Here is a 13,799-nt window from a genome sequence, read left to right as displayed (position 1 = left end):
GGTCCATCCCTGGACCCCGAAGCACACAGTACACAACTTGCCAAAATGGATTCTACCACTTTATTCAGATAAGAGGTCACAAGCCACAGGACTTTAAAGTGCGTGAAATTCACTGGCAATAGAGCCGCACATATACCAGCCTCCCCCGCCGGTCCCCACCACCTTGCTCCATCCATCATTACATGTCTGAGGGGGAGGGGTTAAGACCCGTCATTCAAAGGTGGGGGATAGCAGGGGATAAGGATGGGAATGCTGGAGGAACAGCAGTAGTAGTGGTCTGACACTGGGGAAGGAGGGGATCAACCACAGTGATTCTGTACACCGAGGGAAGGGTGGGGTCAGCCTAGCCTCTCGAAGGCTGGATGTAATTTTTCCCCCATCTGCTCCTTATAGCCAGCCCCCGGCATTTCAGACAGCCCTAACTCTTCCTCCTTCATCTGTCTCTGGTTTTTCCCTATAATTTATGAGTAATTTGGAGCCCACAGTCCAGCTAGAGGGTGTCCCCTATACACAATGCATACAAACCACAGCAGATGCAGATTTCAGAATCATAGTGGGGGCTGGCCCAGTCTGGTGGGAAGAGGCTTCTGTTAGGAACTAGCTAGGCGTGTGCTCAGTGCTGAGTGCATGTGTGCCCACAAGTGTGGTGAGAGGATGTGAGTGTGTGTGTGTGTGTGCGCACACGCGTGCACGCATGCACGTCCCACAAAAATCCCTAGGTGACAGTTTGGCCAGAGGGAACCCTACTCCTTGCTTCACGGGACAGCCAGTGGGGTTAGAGGAAGGGGGTGGTCAGCACAGACTGGGGAAGAGAGGCTCTAATTCCCCAGAGAGAAGGGAGAAGCCCGCTCCCTTACCTAACACTCCCTAGGCCAGTCTGTACCTGCCCATGTCTTTTTCCCCAGCACAATGCTCCTTATTCCCTGCAGCTCAGCACCAGCTGTAGACACAGGGGCGGCTCTTAGAGCTGGTGCCATTCTCACTCAGTTCTTCTGTTTCAAGGCAGCTCCTCCTGCCTCCACCATGACATGAGACGGAACTGAAGGAGAGTCTTCCACTGTCTCCTTCCCCCTCCTCCCTCAGGAACGAGATTTGGGCAGGGACCCCAGAGACCTTAGCTCAAACTCCACCTCAATCTATAGACCATCTAAAGGAAATAAAGTGCTTTGCATGAATCCCAGAAAGAATGGCACCACGAACTGGCACAGGTGGCCGGCCTGCTTCTCGACACTTCAAATACCCTCTGCCAGTCTGCACCGCATGCGTGATGCCATCCCAAACACGTGCAATTTGGGAGCTCCTTGCCCACCTCCAAACACATACTGTCGACTCATCCTTTCCAACAGCAGGGGCTACAGACAGGAAAGTAATCAACCAATAACCTCCCCCCTCTCTAGTCCAGGCCTGCACCCCTGTACCCGGAAGAGAGGAGCAAGAGTGGGCCTGTGGGCCCAGCCTCTAAGGGGAATGAAAGGCCTGAAAACAACTACATCTGCAGGGAACCAGAGCATCACACCCAGGCTGCACGACCCCCTCCAGTTCTTCAGTGGTGGCGTAATGCCTGCCTGCAGTCGCTAAGCCAGAACTTTGGAAGGGGCTGACAGGGCACTGGTACCTGCTCCCGGGAATCTGAAAACGTGTCTATCCATCTCCAGAGTATACACAGAAGGTTTCTCAAAGCCTGCTGGGCCCCAAGCTTAGCAGTTTAATTACTGTCGTCAGGCTGGTTCTCACTCTCTGCCTGTGGAAGGATGGCACTCAGCTTTCCTTCTCCCAGCATTGAATATCTTTACTTAGAACCCACACCCTTTCAGTTTGAAGCCTGTCAGGAGGAAAGAGGTAGTAAGGTGACCCATCTCCCCTCTGAGTCCGGTCTGTGCTGCCCGCCAGGCTCGCCTTTAACCCTGACCACTCATAAACTCCAGGTACCAAACTTCACTTAGCCTGTCCTCTCCAGGTCTTAGGACCACAGAGAGATATGCTGGCAACCCAACTACAGAAGGACCCTTGATTTGGAAAGTTAGGCTAATGCTTGTTAGGAACCATCCAAGTTGACTCCCGAGGCCCACAGCCTGGGTAGCTGATAAGAACTCAAGCGTAAGTCACCCGCCCCCAGCCTGTGCTCTCTTCCTCCGAGGCCTGAGATCGGTCTCCCACTTGTGCAACTCTCTTCTGGGAGCCCAAGCCCTAGCTGCCTCTGTCTCCCCTCTCACTGAGACAGTTTTGTGCCCGCTGGACACAGCTGAGGCCTCACTACAGAGGGAGCGGGTAGGGGTTTCTCGGTGTGGGAGACACATAGTGCAGGAAACTGGGGCAGCAGTGGTGTGTGCATGAAAGCAGGACAGTGCCGCTACCATAAGTGCTGGCGAGGGGCCCAGGAGGCCTAAAGGACATCGGTCTCCCTCTCGATCCCCACGTACTTGAGGGCATCAGCTTGGCTGTACCTGTCCCAAAGCAGGAGGAGGAACCAGGTTACTACCAAGGCTTTTGTGATTGAAAATATGGAGTCCCCTCCCGTTTCACTTCCCCTCCCACTCCCTACCAGCAGTTTACAAGGTTCCCACTTCTGAGGCAAGGCATCAGAGATCAGAACAAAGAAAGAGCCTTGCCCACCATGAGATCTTCTCCTTCATCCACATCACTCACCTTAAGCCCCCAAATCAATTTCAACAGCCACCCCTTAAACCTCTAGGGTCACTTCCCTAGGACTATTCCTGGCTGCCTCACCTGTAATCAAAGAAGAGCTCTTCGCCAGCTTGAATTGCCCTCTTGGCGAAGATCCCAATCCGATGATCCCCATTCACCATGACCACTGAAACAGGATAAACCCAAGGCTAGATTCCTACTTAACTCCAAGTCAACAGTCAGTAGTGAGTCTGGGCTGATTTTCTCCAAATTCCCAGTGAAAACATAAATGAAGTGGAATTAGAAAGTACTCAATGAAGGTAGTTGTCTCTATGCTTTTAGATCTGTTATTCTGGCTAGTGACAGGGGGAAAGAATTATCTTTAAAAGACTCATGTTTTGGGGGAAATGTTTATAATGTATTCAGTGAAAAAAGATTAAAAAACTGAGAGAGAGAGGCTCAAAATGATACCAGACGTTAATCATGATTATCTTTGGACAAAGAAATAACTCAGCTATGAAAAAAACTGAATAATGGATAGAAATCATAGTAAATGAAGCATCCAACTCCCACCCCACCTCCCAGGTTACTGGGAACTCACCTTTGGCGTAACAGTTGGGGTTCACCGAATGGTTTGCAAATCGAATTTTGTTTCCTTTCCGGGTAGCATCCACTACAAAATCTGTATAAAGTAAAACCAAGGAAGGCCATGAGCTTACCAGGCAACTCTACAGCTTCCTGAGCCTGAATCTGAAATCAACTAAACTGTAACAGAAACAATACAATGCAGGGGGGCCTCTGAAGCCAGCACACCCACAGGAGCTAGAAACCAGCCTCGTGTGGAAGCACTCCCCGTGGGTGCCCCTCTTCTTGCTGGAAGCACATACCTCCCCTCCCATCTACCGGGGAGGGAGATTTCTGAGGTGTAAGTGCTCGGTGCTCTGAATACAAACACAACCCGGAAACGGAGGTTCTCCCAAAGCAAGTGAACTGTGGCTCATGGAGTCTCTGAGTTCAGTCTCACCACTGTGCTCTGAGCATCCGCTGGAAGACTCAGAGCTGACCTGAACCTGTACTACGACCAGGGGAATCTGGTAGGAAGACCTGCCCGAGACCACCTGGGGACGAGACCACCTGGGGACCCTACCGTTGTTGAGGTTGAAGAGGAAGCTGGACATGTACTTGTCATAGACCTTCCCTCGTCGATCAGCCTCATCCTGAGAGATGAGCTGCAGAGACAGACAAGGAACAAACAGGGGATGTGGCTGTCTGCTCAGGGCACCGCACCCCGCCTCTAGAAAGGGCTGGGAGGGGGCTTACTGAGGACCACGATGAGAATCGTCGGACGGACAGCTCGGCTTCTTTCCTCCCAATCCCCACCCGCCCAGGCTGAGCAGCACTAAGGCTGACCAGCGTCTCCTGCCCGTACCCCTTGTGTAGCCTGACTTGCCAAAAAGTCCAAGAAAGAGTGGTTTGTTTCAGGACTGCAAACCGTTCTGTGGCATCCCCCGAGAGGCCACATGAGAACTCAGCTGAGTTATTTAGAGCTTAATTCACAGAAGTCTGGCCCACAGAAAATCAGGGTTTCTCATCAGTATCTCCCCAGATAAGAATGTGGGCCAAACCGATAGCACTCACCTCACCACAGTATTCAGAAATGAATTCGTTCTTCTGCACAGACTCCTTAATGAAGGTACCCCATCCGGCCACATCTGAGGGGGCCAGCAGCAGGTGCTGGGGAAGAGGGAGTCAAACCTCAGACTACAGGGCGTGTGCGAGCCAGTGGGGGATGTGTGCTGGACGTGCATGTGTGCTGCGGGGAGCAGGGTGGAAAGAGCTAGTAACTGTAAGAGGATCTGAAAACAGAAAAGGGTCTAAGCCATTGTGTTCTGGTGGGAGGTGGTGAAAGGAGATGTGACACCCCTTCCTCTAGCACCGGGGACCTCCTGGGCCTGAGCCTGTGGAACCCACGGTGGGTGTCCAGTAAAAACAGACAATGTCAACGACATGGCCCTCCTCTCTGCTCCTCTAAGCCTGGCCAGGTCAGGGGATCATTTTTCTAATCCCTCAAGGGGACCAAACGCTTGATTAACTCAGAAAGTGTGTGTCTGTTAGGATTTACCGACACTGGTGTACAAACTGCCTAAGGAACCAGTAGAAAGGGGTCACTTGGATCGTCGGTCCTTCCCACTCCATCTGGCCCCGAGTCCTGGGAAAAGCCCTCACCTTCTTGAGGCCACGCTGGATGCTGCAGTTCTTACAGGAGACCACCTTGCAGTCCCAGTGCTCTGAGGCCCCACAGGTGAGACACAGGTCGGGGTCGCACTCTCGCACCGCCAGGTAGCACGGGCACTGCTTGGTGTTGCACTGGGTCTTACAGCGACAGCCGGGAAAGCGATTCTGACCTGTGCGGGATGCAGGGAAGGGTAGAGAGAGAAGCAGGCTAGTGCTGGGGCTCGGGTTTGACTCAAGGGACAGCGGGGAAGTCCATGTTATGGGTTCAAGGGTATGTGGCAACAGAGGAGAGAAGCTGCCTTCCCAATAATCACATACTCAAGTGTTTTTCAGAGAAAATGGAGTGCCTACCAACATTCATGCCTGGAAGTCAGAAAAGCAGCTTTGACTCTGGAGATGTGTTTCCTAGAGATTCCCTAACAATGCTCTCCCCTGCTTTGTTAGTAGAATTTGGAAGGGAGGTGGAGAGTGCCCCAGAGAAGAAGAAATCAGTGCTTTTCACTGGTAAATCCTCACTAACAAAACAAGAATCATTTCAGAATGCATCCGTTCTATATCATCCTCCTCCACCCACTGCCCTCCCAGCATGAACACCCACCCCTCCACTGTGGTTAAGACTGATATCTGCTCTGGGTTAGGAGGTGCTTCCAGCACAACTGCCTGGGCACCAAGGTCTGCAAGCTCTGGGGGCTGCCGTCATACTGCTCAGCCTTGAGTGGAGGAGGGCACGCGGGGATAAGACGTGAGAGAGAAGCACTCTGAGCCTCTGTTCCACGCTCTGCTGGCATCCAGACTGACCTGATGCTAAAACTCCAGATATGAGATTAAAACGGACACACACAGAATTGTAACCTGTATACGCTGTAAAACAATATCCTGGAAAGGGAGGCTGTGTTTTTGCACTTTAAGGGAAAAGAGTCCCATGTTTCTTAATACTGCCCTGAAAGGTGAAGTTGGAAAAGCAGCTGATTTCTGTGTAATTGTTGCTTTTAAAATCATACACATCAGGGTTTTTAAAAAATGGTTTTTCCAGATCTTAAGTATCTTGTTTCCCCTGGAGAATGCTTCAGACACAGCAAGGAGAATATGAGAAGGCCCGTAAGCAGCAAAGGGCCTGGGGGGTGGGGGCCAGAGGGGAGGGAAACCTAGAATGCTGAGGCCGACTACTGCAGCAAACAGAGAACTCTTACAGTCGGGGTTGCACTGGCAGAACTTCTCACAGAAATTCTGAGTCATGATGCAGGGGCAGGTGCTGTCACAGGGGCGGTCCGGGTGGTCACAGGGCTGGTAGTTGTACACTTGGGTGGAGGAGTTATCTAGGAGAGAAAAGAACAGACAGGACACTGCTGTGCCCGTACTCCCGAGCTGCCCTCCCTCCCAAGGGTCCAGTTGCCCCCATTCAAAGAAGGCTTGTTCTGGCCATAACCTTGGACACACATTTAGCACCTGAAGTGCGAAGCAATCACAGGTGATGGTTCATAAGCTACAATGGGGTGATTTGCTTTGTGGGGAGTGTGGAAATGGTCCAATCACAGGGCAGCTATTCGAAACACTAAACGAAGCCTAGAACCTGGCAAATGACCCACGATGAAAGTCAGAGACCACAGGCCTGTGACTCTACCTCCTAAGCGGTCTTCTCGGCTGCAGTGAGGAGCTGAGCTGCTCTCAGCTGCTGCAGGGGGACCTGCAATGTGCGCGGAGGCCGTGCCGGGTCAACAAGTGCAGCCATGGGTGGGGCAGCGGGAGGGGCGGCCACAGGCTGCGACCTGAGCGGATCGCCCTGGTGGAACTTACCTTTCTTCAGCTGAATTTTCCTGCAGTGCGCAGCCCACAGCCTGCAAGAGATGGTACGGCTCAGGGTCATGGCCCTGGGGAACTCTGCAGATTCGGGTAAGTGATAACATGACCTGCTCTGAGGGACTGCGGTCTGATGACTGGGGATCCTCCCCAAATCCCTTCACAGGAGGCCTGGACGTCGGTCCATGGAAGCTGGGGTGCATCCTACCTGCAGCTGGCCTATGCCTCAAGATTTAGACATGAACAACACCCCTCTCAATAAACAAACATACGTAAAAGAACAAAAACCAGATGCAAAACAAAACCCAACCCTCTATGTCTATTAAAATGCTATTGTTTCTCCCTGTCTCCTCTCCCCTGCCCTCCCTCTCTTTGGGGAGGTGGAGATGTGGGGGCATTTCTGGATGGGGAGGTTGAAAGGGAGAAGCCACAGGGATTTCCTTCTACATCTAGAACTGGTGTCAGTTCCTCGGGGAATAAAGCCAGGCAGAGTGTCGGACACACACACAAAAAACCAAAAGACAAAAATAACTTCCAACCCTAAGCAAAGACTAGCTAGAAGACAGTGCTGTTATGCAACTTAGAAAAACAACACAAATGCCAAAAACAAAAAAACCAAAGACAAAAAAAACTCTGGTCAGAGCTGAGAAGTGGGCACAGTGGTAACTAACAGCCCAGTGAGAAGAAATGGCCTCAGCCACGAGCCCAGCTCACGTCCTACTGGCCGGGAGCTTAGATGGAAAACCAGTTATTTCATGGTCCACAGCATCGAGGGACAAGGAAAGGGCTGGTCCAAGGCACAGACCCACAGGGAGCATTGAGAAGGCTGGCCCCCCGCTGGGTGACGCTGAACTGATGGGCAGTGGCTGAAGAGGGAGGCAGCAGGGAAGTCCCAGGGGAGGTCAGAGCACAGGGACAGCCCGGCCACAGAAAGCCCTCTGTCCGACCCTTGCCTGTGCTTTCTCTTCTTCTTCTGTGAGGGGTTCATGAGCTCATCTGTTGGTAGCTTCAGGATAAGTGATTCTTTGACTGCGAACTGGAAGACCTGGAAGAGAAATCCAACAGGACCTGTCACTTCTCCTTGACCTGAGTGGTCAGATAAGTGATCCAGCCAGGTGCTGGGCTTGGGAGAGTTCTGGAGAGCTCACAGGCAGATGACTGAGAATCTTCAGTAGGGAGAGAGAGAGTGGCCCTGGGACATTGGGTTACTGGCTCTGAAGTTAATTCTTAAGTGTTTATCCTGATTCGAGAAGGAGAAATACTGAGTACAGGTACAGCTTTCCTGGTCAGTAGCTTTCATCTACTGCTCTGTCTACCAAGCCCTGAGTGGGCCGATTCTTACCAACAGTATCTGCCTCTTCTTAGGAAGGGCAGCACTGTGTACCTTGTGTGACTGAGTCTGACGTGACCAGAGGTACCACCCGGCTAAGCACTAGCTCCCTCTGTTGGCGTAAAGATGTCAGAGCCTTGACTAGTTCAGTAGGACAGCATTTCAGGAAGGCGGGTTCCCTTTCAATGTGCTGCTTCCCTTAGAGCATTCGTTTTCAGCTTTTTCTTCTCCTTTTTGGTTATAGATCCTCTTGAGATTCCATGAAAACTATGAATCTTCTTCTCGGGAAAATACACATTAAAATTGTTTTGCACACATTTCTGCAGATTTTTAGGTCAAGAAACCCTGTGCCTTGGGGAAATAGATATGAGCTCCAAAATGAAAGCAAACAGCACTTCAGCTCATGATTCTATTTGTTCTAAGTAGAGGGAGCATGAAGAACACGTCACAGAGACACTTTCAGATGGTAGGGAGCTAGCTAAGCGAGCAGGGCTCAAGCTCTGGTGTTCCTCTCTTTTTGGACAGTTCGGCCCTAACACCTGACTCCCTGTCCCGGTGCTTCAGTCTGTCTTCTCACTGCAGGCTTTTCCTGCCTCCAGAGTATCAGTAGCTGCTATCAAATTGTGATTCTAGTGATGATGTGAGTGAGATGGACAAGTTCCAGGCCCAGCTATTAGGGGTCATAATTAGAAAATCTGATGATTCAACATTTGAAGAATAAAGCAACTGAGAAGACTGATGGGGGGTGGGGTGGGGGCAATGGCACCTGCAGCTACAGAAGCAGGAGCAGGAGTGGAAGTGCAAGATAAGATCCCCAGAAAGACCCAGGAGTCCCTTCTAGGAAATGGGTCCACATTTAGAAAGAAAGGCAAGAACCAAAAAAAAAAAAAAGCTGAAGAGGGTAGAAACATCCAGAAGAGGTAGAGAGTGGCTAGAAACAGAAATAAGAATTCAGCAAGGAGAGCAGATCCCCAAACCTTGCTAGGCCTGGCATTTGCAGGAGGTCCCATGTTTGGGGAACCCACCTCATGGCCCAGAAGCACAGGCTCATGAAGGACTGAGCCTTAGACAGCTTTTGTCCAGACAGGCAGTCTTACAAAAATGGCAAAAAGGGGACTTCCCTGGTGTCGCAGTGGTTAAGAATCCACTTGCCAATGCAGGGGACACAGGTTCGATCCCTGGTCCAGGAAGATCCCACATGCCGCAGAGCAACTAACACCGTGCGCCACAACTACTGAGCCTGTGCTCTACAGCCCACGAGCCACAAACTACTGAGCCCACACGCCACAGCTACTGAAGCCCGCACGCCTAGAGCCCACACTCCGCAACAAGAGAAGCTACCGCAATGAGAAGCCCGCGCACCGCAACTAGAGAAAGCCCGCGCACAGCAACGAAGACCGAAGGCAGCCAAAAAAAAAAAAAAAGGCAAAAGGGCCACCAGAGTAGTGGCTTGTTCTTGTTCCTTTCAGACAGTACCTGCTTGCACGTCTTAGTCCCCAGAAGCCTGGCTATTGAACAGAAGTTGTTGAAGTAGGTGCCATGAAAGACTCGAAAAAGAGATTCTTCAGCCCCGGTCCACTCCACAGGCTCCGAGGGTGCTTCCACTACACAGAGCTGAGGTGGCGCCGGACTAGCCTTCTGTTTCGTGGGGGTCTGACAGCGAGAGTTAGCCTCTAAGAAAGGAAGAAATAAGAGAAACAGAAGAAGGTGGAGTGCAGCTGTCATCGGTGGTGTGCCACGAACTCAGTACTTCATTCTAAAGGCAGAATCGTTACGTACAAAAATGTTCCCTGTCCTTATTGCTTACAGGTGAACATGTGGAAAGAATGAACAATTTAAAAAGGTAGTGATGTTAGGTGTTAGGCAATGATCCTGGGTTTACCTTGTGTGGAAAGAAGAGATCATTTTCTGTTCACTGTACCTGAAGAACTGGAGGCCCAGTCATTGCCAGTGTCCCTGTCACTGTCCCCTTCTTTGGTCTCAGCCACAGCAGAGGCTGAAGTGTTGGAACAGGAAGCACTGACCACGTGGTGCCTTCGCCGGCGACGCCCGGAGCACTTGGAGCGAGGGTTGTGGAGCATGGCATACTCCTTTGCTCCTTCCTGAAATGGCCGTGTCACAGTTAGGAAACAGGACCAGCCCAGAGCCACCACATTGGTCCCGTCATCACAAACCATCTTCAATATCTGGGCTTACTTGCAACAATGCTTTTTCTTTTTCTTTCTTTTCTCTGTACCATATAAGTATGACCACATGATAGTTTCTTAACAAACATTCCAAAGCTTACAAACTTATACCTCTTCACAAAAGAGCTGCCCTATAAAATAATCTTTATAAAGATATAATCGATGCATCTATGCATCTTCAACTGTCCAGTGAGTTGTATCTTACGTTCATTTGCATGCTAGCTGTCTGGAATTTGAGAACACATTCTCCTGTAGATGAGAAAATGAGGTTCAGGGACTTCCCTGGTGGCGCAGTGGTTGAGAATCCGCCTGCCAATGCAGGGGATATGGGTTCGATCCCTGGTCCGGTAAGATCTCACATGCCGCGGAGCAACTAAGCCCGTGCGCCACAACTACTGAGCCCACGCGCCCCAGCTACTGAAGCCCGCGCTCTTTAGAGCCCGCATGCCGCAACTACTGAGCCCCCGTGCTGCAACTACTGAAGCCCGCGCCTAGAGCCCGTGCTCTGCAACAAGGGAAGCCACCACAATGAGAAGCCCGGGCACTGCAACGAAGAAGAGTAGCCCCCACTCGCTGCAACTAGAGAAAAGCCCGCGTGCAGCAACAAAGACCCGAAGCAACCAAAAAAAAAAAAAGAAAGAAAGAAAGAAAATGAGGTTCAGAGAGGGGAAGGGACCTGCTGAGAGCATGTAGTTACTTATTCCAGAGTAGGTACAAGAATCAGGGCTCTTGGTCTCCAGGCCTCACTGTTCTTTACATTTTACCACACTGTCTCTGTTTCAATAAGAAAATGTATAATCCCTGAATTTGTATAATATTACTACTTAATTTTGGAACTTCCCTCCAAGTCAGTATTTTAAACTTGGAAGAATACTGTTTCGTTACTTTATAGCTACGTTTACTTTGGGGTTTTTTTTTTTTGTTTTTTTTAAAGACCAAATAACATCATTCAGCTTGATCATCTATCTTCTCACCAGACTTGGTTTCCAAAGATTTCTAGCTGTTTCTGAAAACTAAATCTACAAGTAAAGGATAAAGGTTTACCATTACTAAGGATATTCAGAAGGCCCTAAAAGAAATTCCAAGAGAGAAGTTTCGAATTTAATTGAATCTGATATTATGGGTCTATGCTACAATGTGACATACACAGGATTCCAGGAAAACTACTGTGGAGAGGGCAATGTCCTTCTGAGTTATATAAATGCTGGTATGTTGACATGGTGTTAAAAAAAAAAGCATGGACTGTGGAGTTAGACCAGAGCTTGAATTTCCTCACTGCCACACCACTGACATAGTAACACTCTTTAGGCAAAATATATAACTTTCATAACCTATAGTTTCTCCACCTCAAGATATTGTTATAAGCATGACAATAAGATAATATATGTTAAGGGCCAGCATACTGCTTGACACATAGGAAAACATTAATACATATTATGGAAAAAATAAATCAGATAAAGTCTATTTATTCTTTTGCTATTACCATATGGCACATTTTCCAGATTTGTATCCAGTGGCACTCTCTACCATCTTTCCTTCTATTATCCCACTAAAGATGGTCCCAGAGGCACTTGGCTGTATAACCTCATTTTAATTGGTAGCAGAAATTTTATCAAGGTATTTTATTCTTTACCTAAGCTCACCCTGTTGTAGAAAGCAGAACTGTGTCTTTGGCAAGTCCAACTGAACCTATTCCCTTCGAGCTCTCAGTGTACTGCCTCCCCACATGAATGCAGGAGACTTTATGCCGCTGCATGAGGTCTGTCCATCGGGGAAGGGTCCATCTGGTTGATTAACTCACATAAGACATCAGCACCTTCACGTCTTATTCCTCCTACATTTATATGCATTTAAAGGGAGACAGCAAAGAAAATGGTGTCTCACACACACATACAGCTCCAATTCAAACAACACAGTTTCAGACTCTGAAATCTGAGTAGCTGATATTTAGAGCAAGAAAGCCTTCAATGTTCTTCAAACCTCACTCCATAAGACTAACTTCACAGTCCTACTGCTGCAGTAACTGGGAGCTCCTTAAGAGCAGAAGCCATGTTTCATCTATACTGTGTGACCCCCAGGGTGCTATGTACAGCTCACTTGGTTTGTGTTTCCTGGGGTGGAAAGCCCAAGGACCATTTCCTGCTCAGTTTTCAACAAAGTTTAACAATGGCAAAACAGCTTAAAAACGTACCAGCAAAAGGAAGCAGTCTGTGCCACATGGTTCTGGCTCAATCTTGATTTCTTTGTTCTTGCGTTTATATACATTAGGGGTGGCATGAAAAGCTGGAAAACACAAAACTGTCCTGTTGCCAATGGTTCATCCACTTGACAGGAGGGGGAGGAACAAAATTGAATTAGGGAGCTACCGCAGGAGAATTTAGATATAAACAGCTATCATCAAGGTGCACAAAACCAAATCATTTCTGACATCAACACACTTCTTCCAAAGCTAGGAGGCACTTGGGGACAACCGTGTTGCTGGTTGTTCTGTCCTGACCATGCAAAGCACACTGCACTATAACTGAACAAGAGAAAATAGAATTGGCCCTTTGTAAAACCATCATCAGATCAGAAGCCGGGAACTCTATCGGATAAACTGAAATAAATGGTGGCTGGGGATGGAAAACAGGAGAGCATTTCAGGGTCGCCCCACTCACGGTGAAGGAAGCAGTCGTATTTAAAGCAGCGCCGGCAGAAGAGTGTGTGGAAGGAGTGCAGGGACTGCTCCCGCTGCACAGACTTAGCATTGGGGCCATCGATGTTGGGTGTGCACTGAGGGGGGAGCGCATTGGGGTCTGACATCTCTGTGAGCTCTCGATACCTAGTTAAGAAAAGAGAGGTGAGAGTTCCTTCCAAGGGAATGTTTGCACTGAGAAAATGCAGACTGAGTACTGACAGTCATCCGCGAATGGTCTGCCAAGGGAGAACGGGCATTTTTTAATAGGTCTTGATGTATAACCAAGTGGGTTCACCACTGTAATTATGCTGGGCTCGGCGTGTGTCTGAAAGTAAGGGGAGGGAAAGATTTGATAAATATGGTGCTGGAGTAACTCTCCAGAAAAGTGGCAAGATCTTTAAACTTCTCTGCCCAGACTTACTTAAAAGCCAGCAAACGATGTCCCTTAATATGGGAATGGGCATTCAGAGGTAATCAGAAGTGTAGGCAAATCATAATGCACTTACCAGAAATGGGGCTTTTTATTAACCAAAAGCAAGCTTGTATGAAAGTTTTTCCCGAGTGCTCTACATGGCCTGCAGGGGGCAGCTTTCCCTACCTCTCCTTCATGTCATCTGGGACACCATTCTCAGGGAACATTGAGGCAATCGCACTGAAGATCATGTCATTTGGGAACTGTTTCTTGGAACTCTTTTTGTTGCCTGAATTAGAAATGACAAAAAGTTCCTGAGTGCCATAATCAGAATATGCAAACAAAGCTATTCAATCGTTTTTCCTTTTGTCACAGCATTTTGATTAGAGCTGCTCTGTTAACCTAACCATTGATGGTTTAGGAATACATAAAGAAGGTCAATGTTACCTGGACCTATCTAATAGGCCACCAGTAAATAAGGAAATCAGATTCACCTACATGTTAACAACAAAATCCACAGTCCAGGGGAATTCCCTG

General features: G+C 49.1%; 1 protein-coding gene across 4 annotated transcripts in view; it reads right to left on the bottom strand.

The window, feature by feature from the left end:
* Positions 1 to 46: 46 nt before the first annotated feature.
* EZH1 (enhancer of zeste 1 polycomb repressive complex 2 subunit) overlaps positions 47 to 13,799 on the bottom strand; it is a 31,974-nt gene continuing 18,221 nt past the window's right edge. For all 4 annotated transcript variants that reach the window (XM_061177040.1, XM_061177039.1, XM_061177042.1 and 1 more), the window contains 14 exons: positions 13,449 to 13,551; positions 12,831 to 12,994; positions 12,365 to 12,456; positions 9,909 to 10,089; positions 9,464 to 9,660; positions 7,611 to 7,702; positions 6,655 to 6,695; positions 6,051 to 6,176; positions 4,852 to 5,030; positions 4,264 to 4,359; positions 3,773 to 3,854; positions 3,227 to 3,307; positions 2,728 to 2,812; positions 47 to 2,444 (listed from right to left, as the gene is read on the bottom strand). In XM_061177040.1, the coding sequence (XP_061033023.1) occupies positions 2,384 to 2,444; positions 2,728 to 2,812; positions 3,227 to 3,307; positions 3,773 to 3,854; positions 4,264 to 4,359; positions 4,852 to 5,030; positions 6,051 to 6,176; positions 6,655 to 6,695; positions 7,611 to 7,702; positions 9,464 to 9,660; positions 9,909 to 10,089; positions 12,365 to 12,456; positions 12,831 to 12,994; positions 13,449 to 13,551 (1,580 nt within the window). In that variant the 3' untranslated portion in view covers positions 47 to 2,383. The remainder of the gene's footprint in view (positions 2,445 to 2,727; positions 2,813 to 3,226; positions 3,308 to 3,772; positions 3,855 to 4,263; positions 4,360 to 4,851; positions 5,031 to 6,050; positions 6,177 to 6,654; positions 6,696 to 7,610; positions 7,703 to 9,463; positions 9,661 to 9,908; positions 10,090 to 12,364; positions 12,457 to 12,830; positions 12,995 to 13,448; positions 13,552 to 13,799) is intronic.

The sequence above is a fragment of the Eubalaena glacialis genome, chromosome 19 (genome assembly GCF_028564815.1).
Source record: "Eubalaena glacialis isolate mEubGla1 chromosome 19, mEubGla1.1.hap2.+ XY, whole genome shotgun sequence".
Lineage (NCBI taxonomy): Eukaryota > Metazoa > Chordata > Mammalia > Artiodactyla > Balaenidae > Eubalaena > Eubalaena glacialis.
The sequence above is the reverse complement of the archived record's forward strand: the minus strand, read 5'-3'. Positions and strand labels throughout refer to the sequence as shown.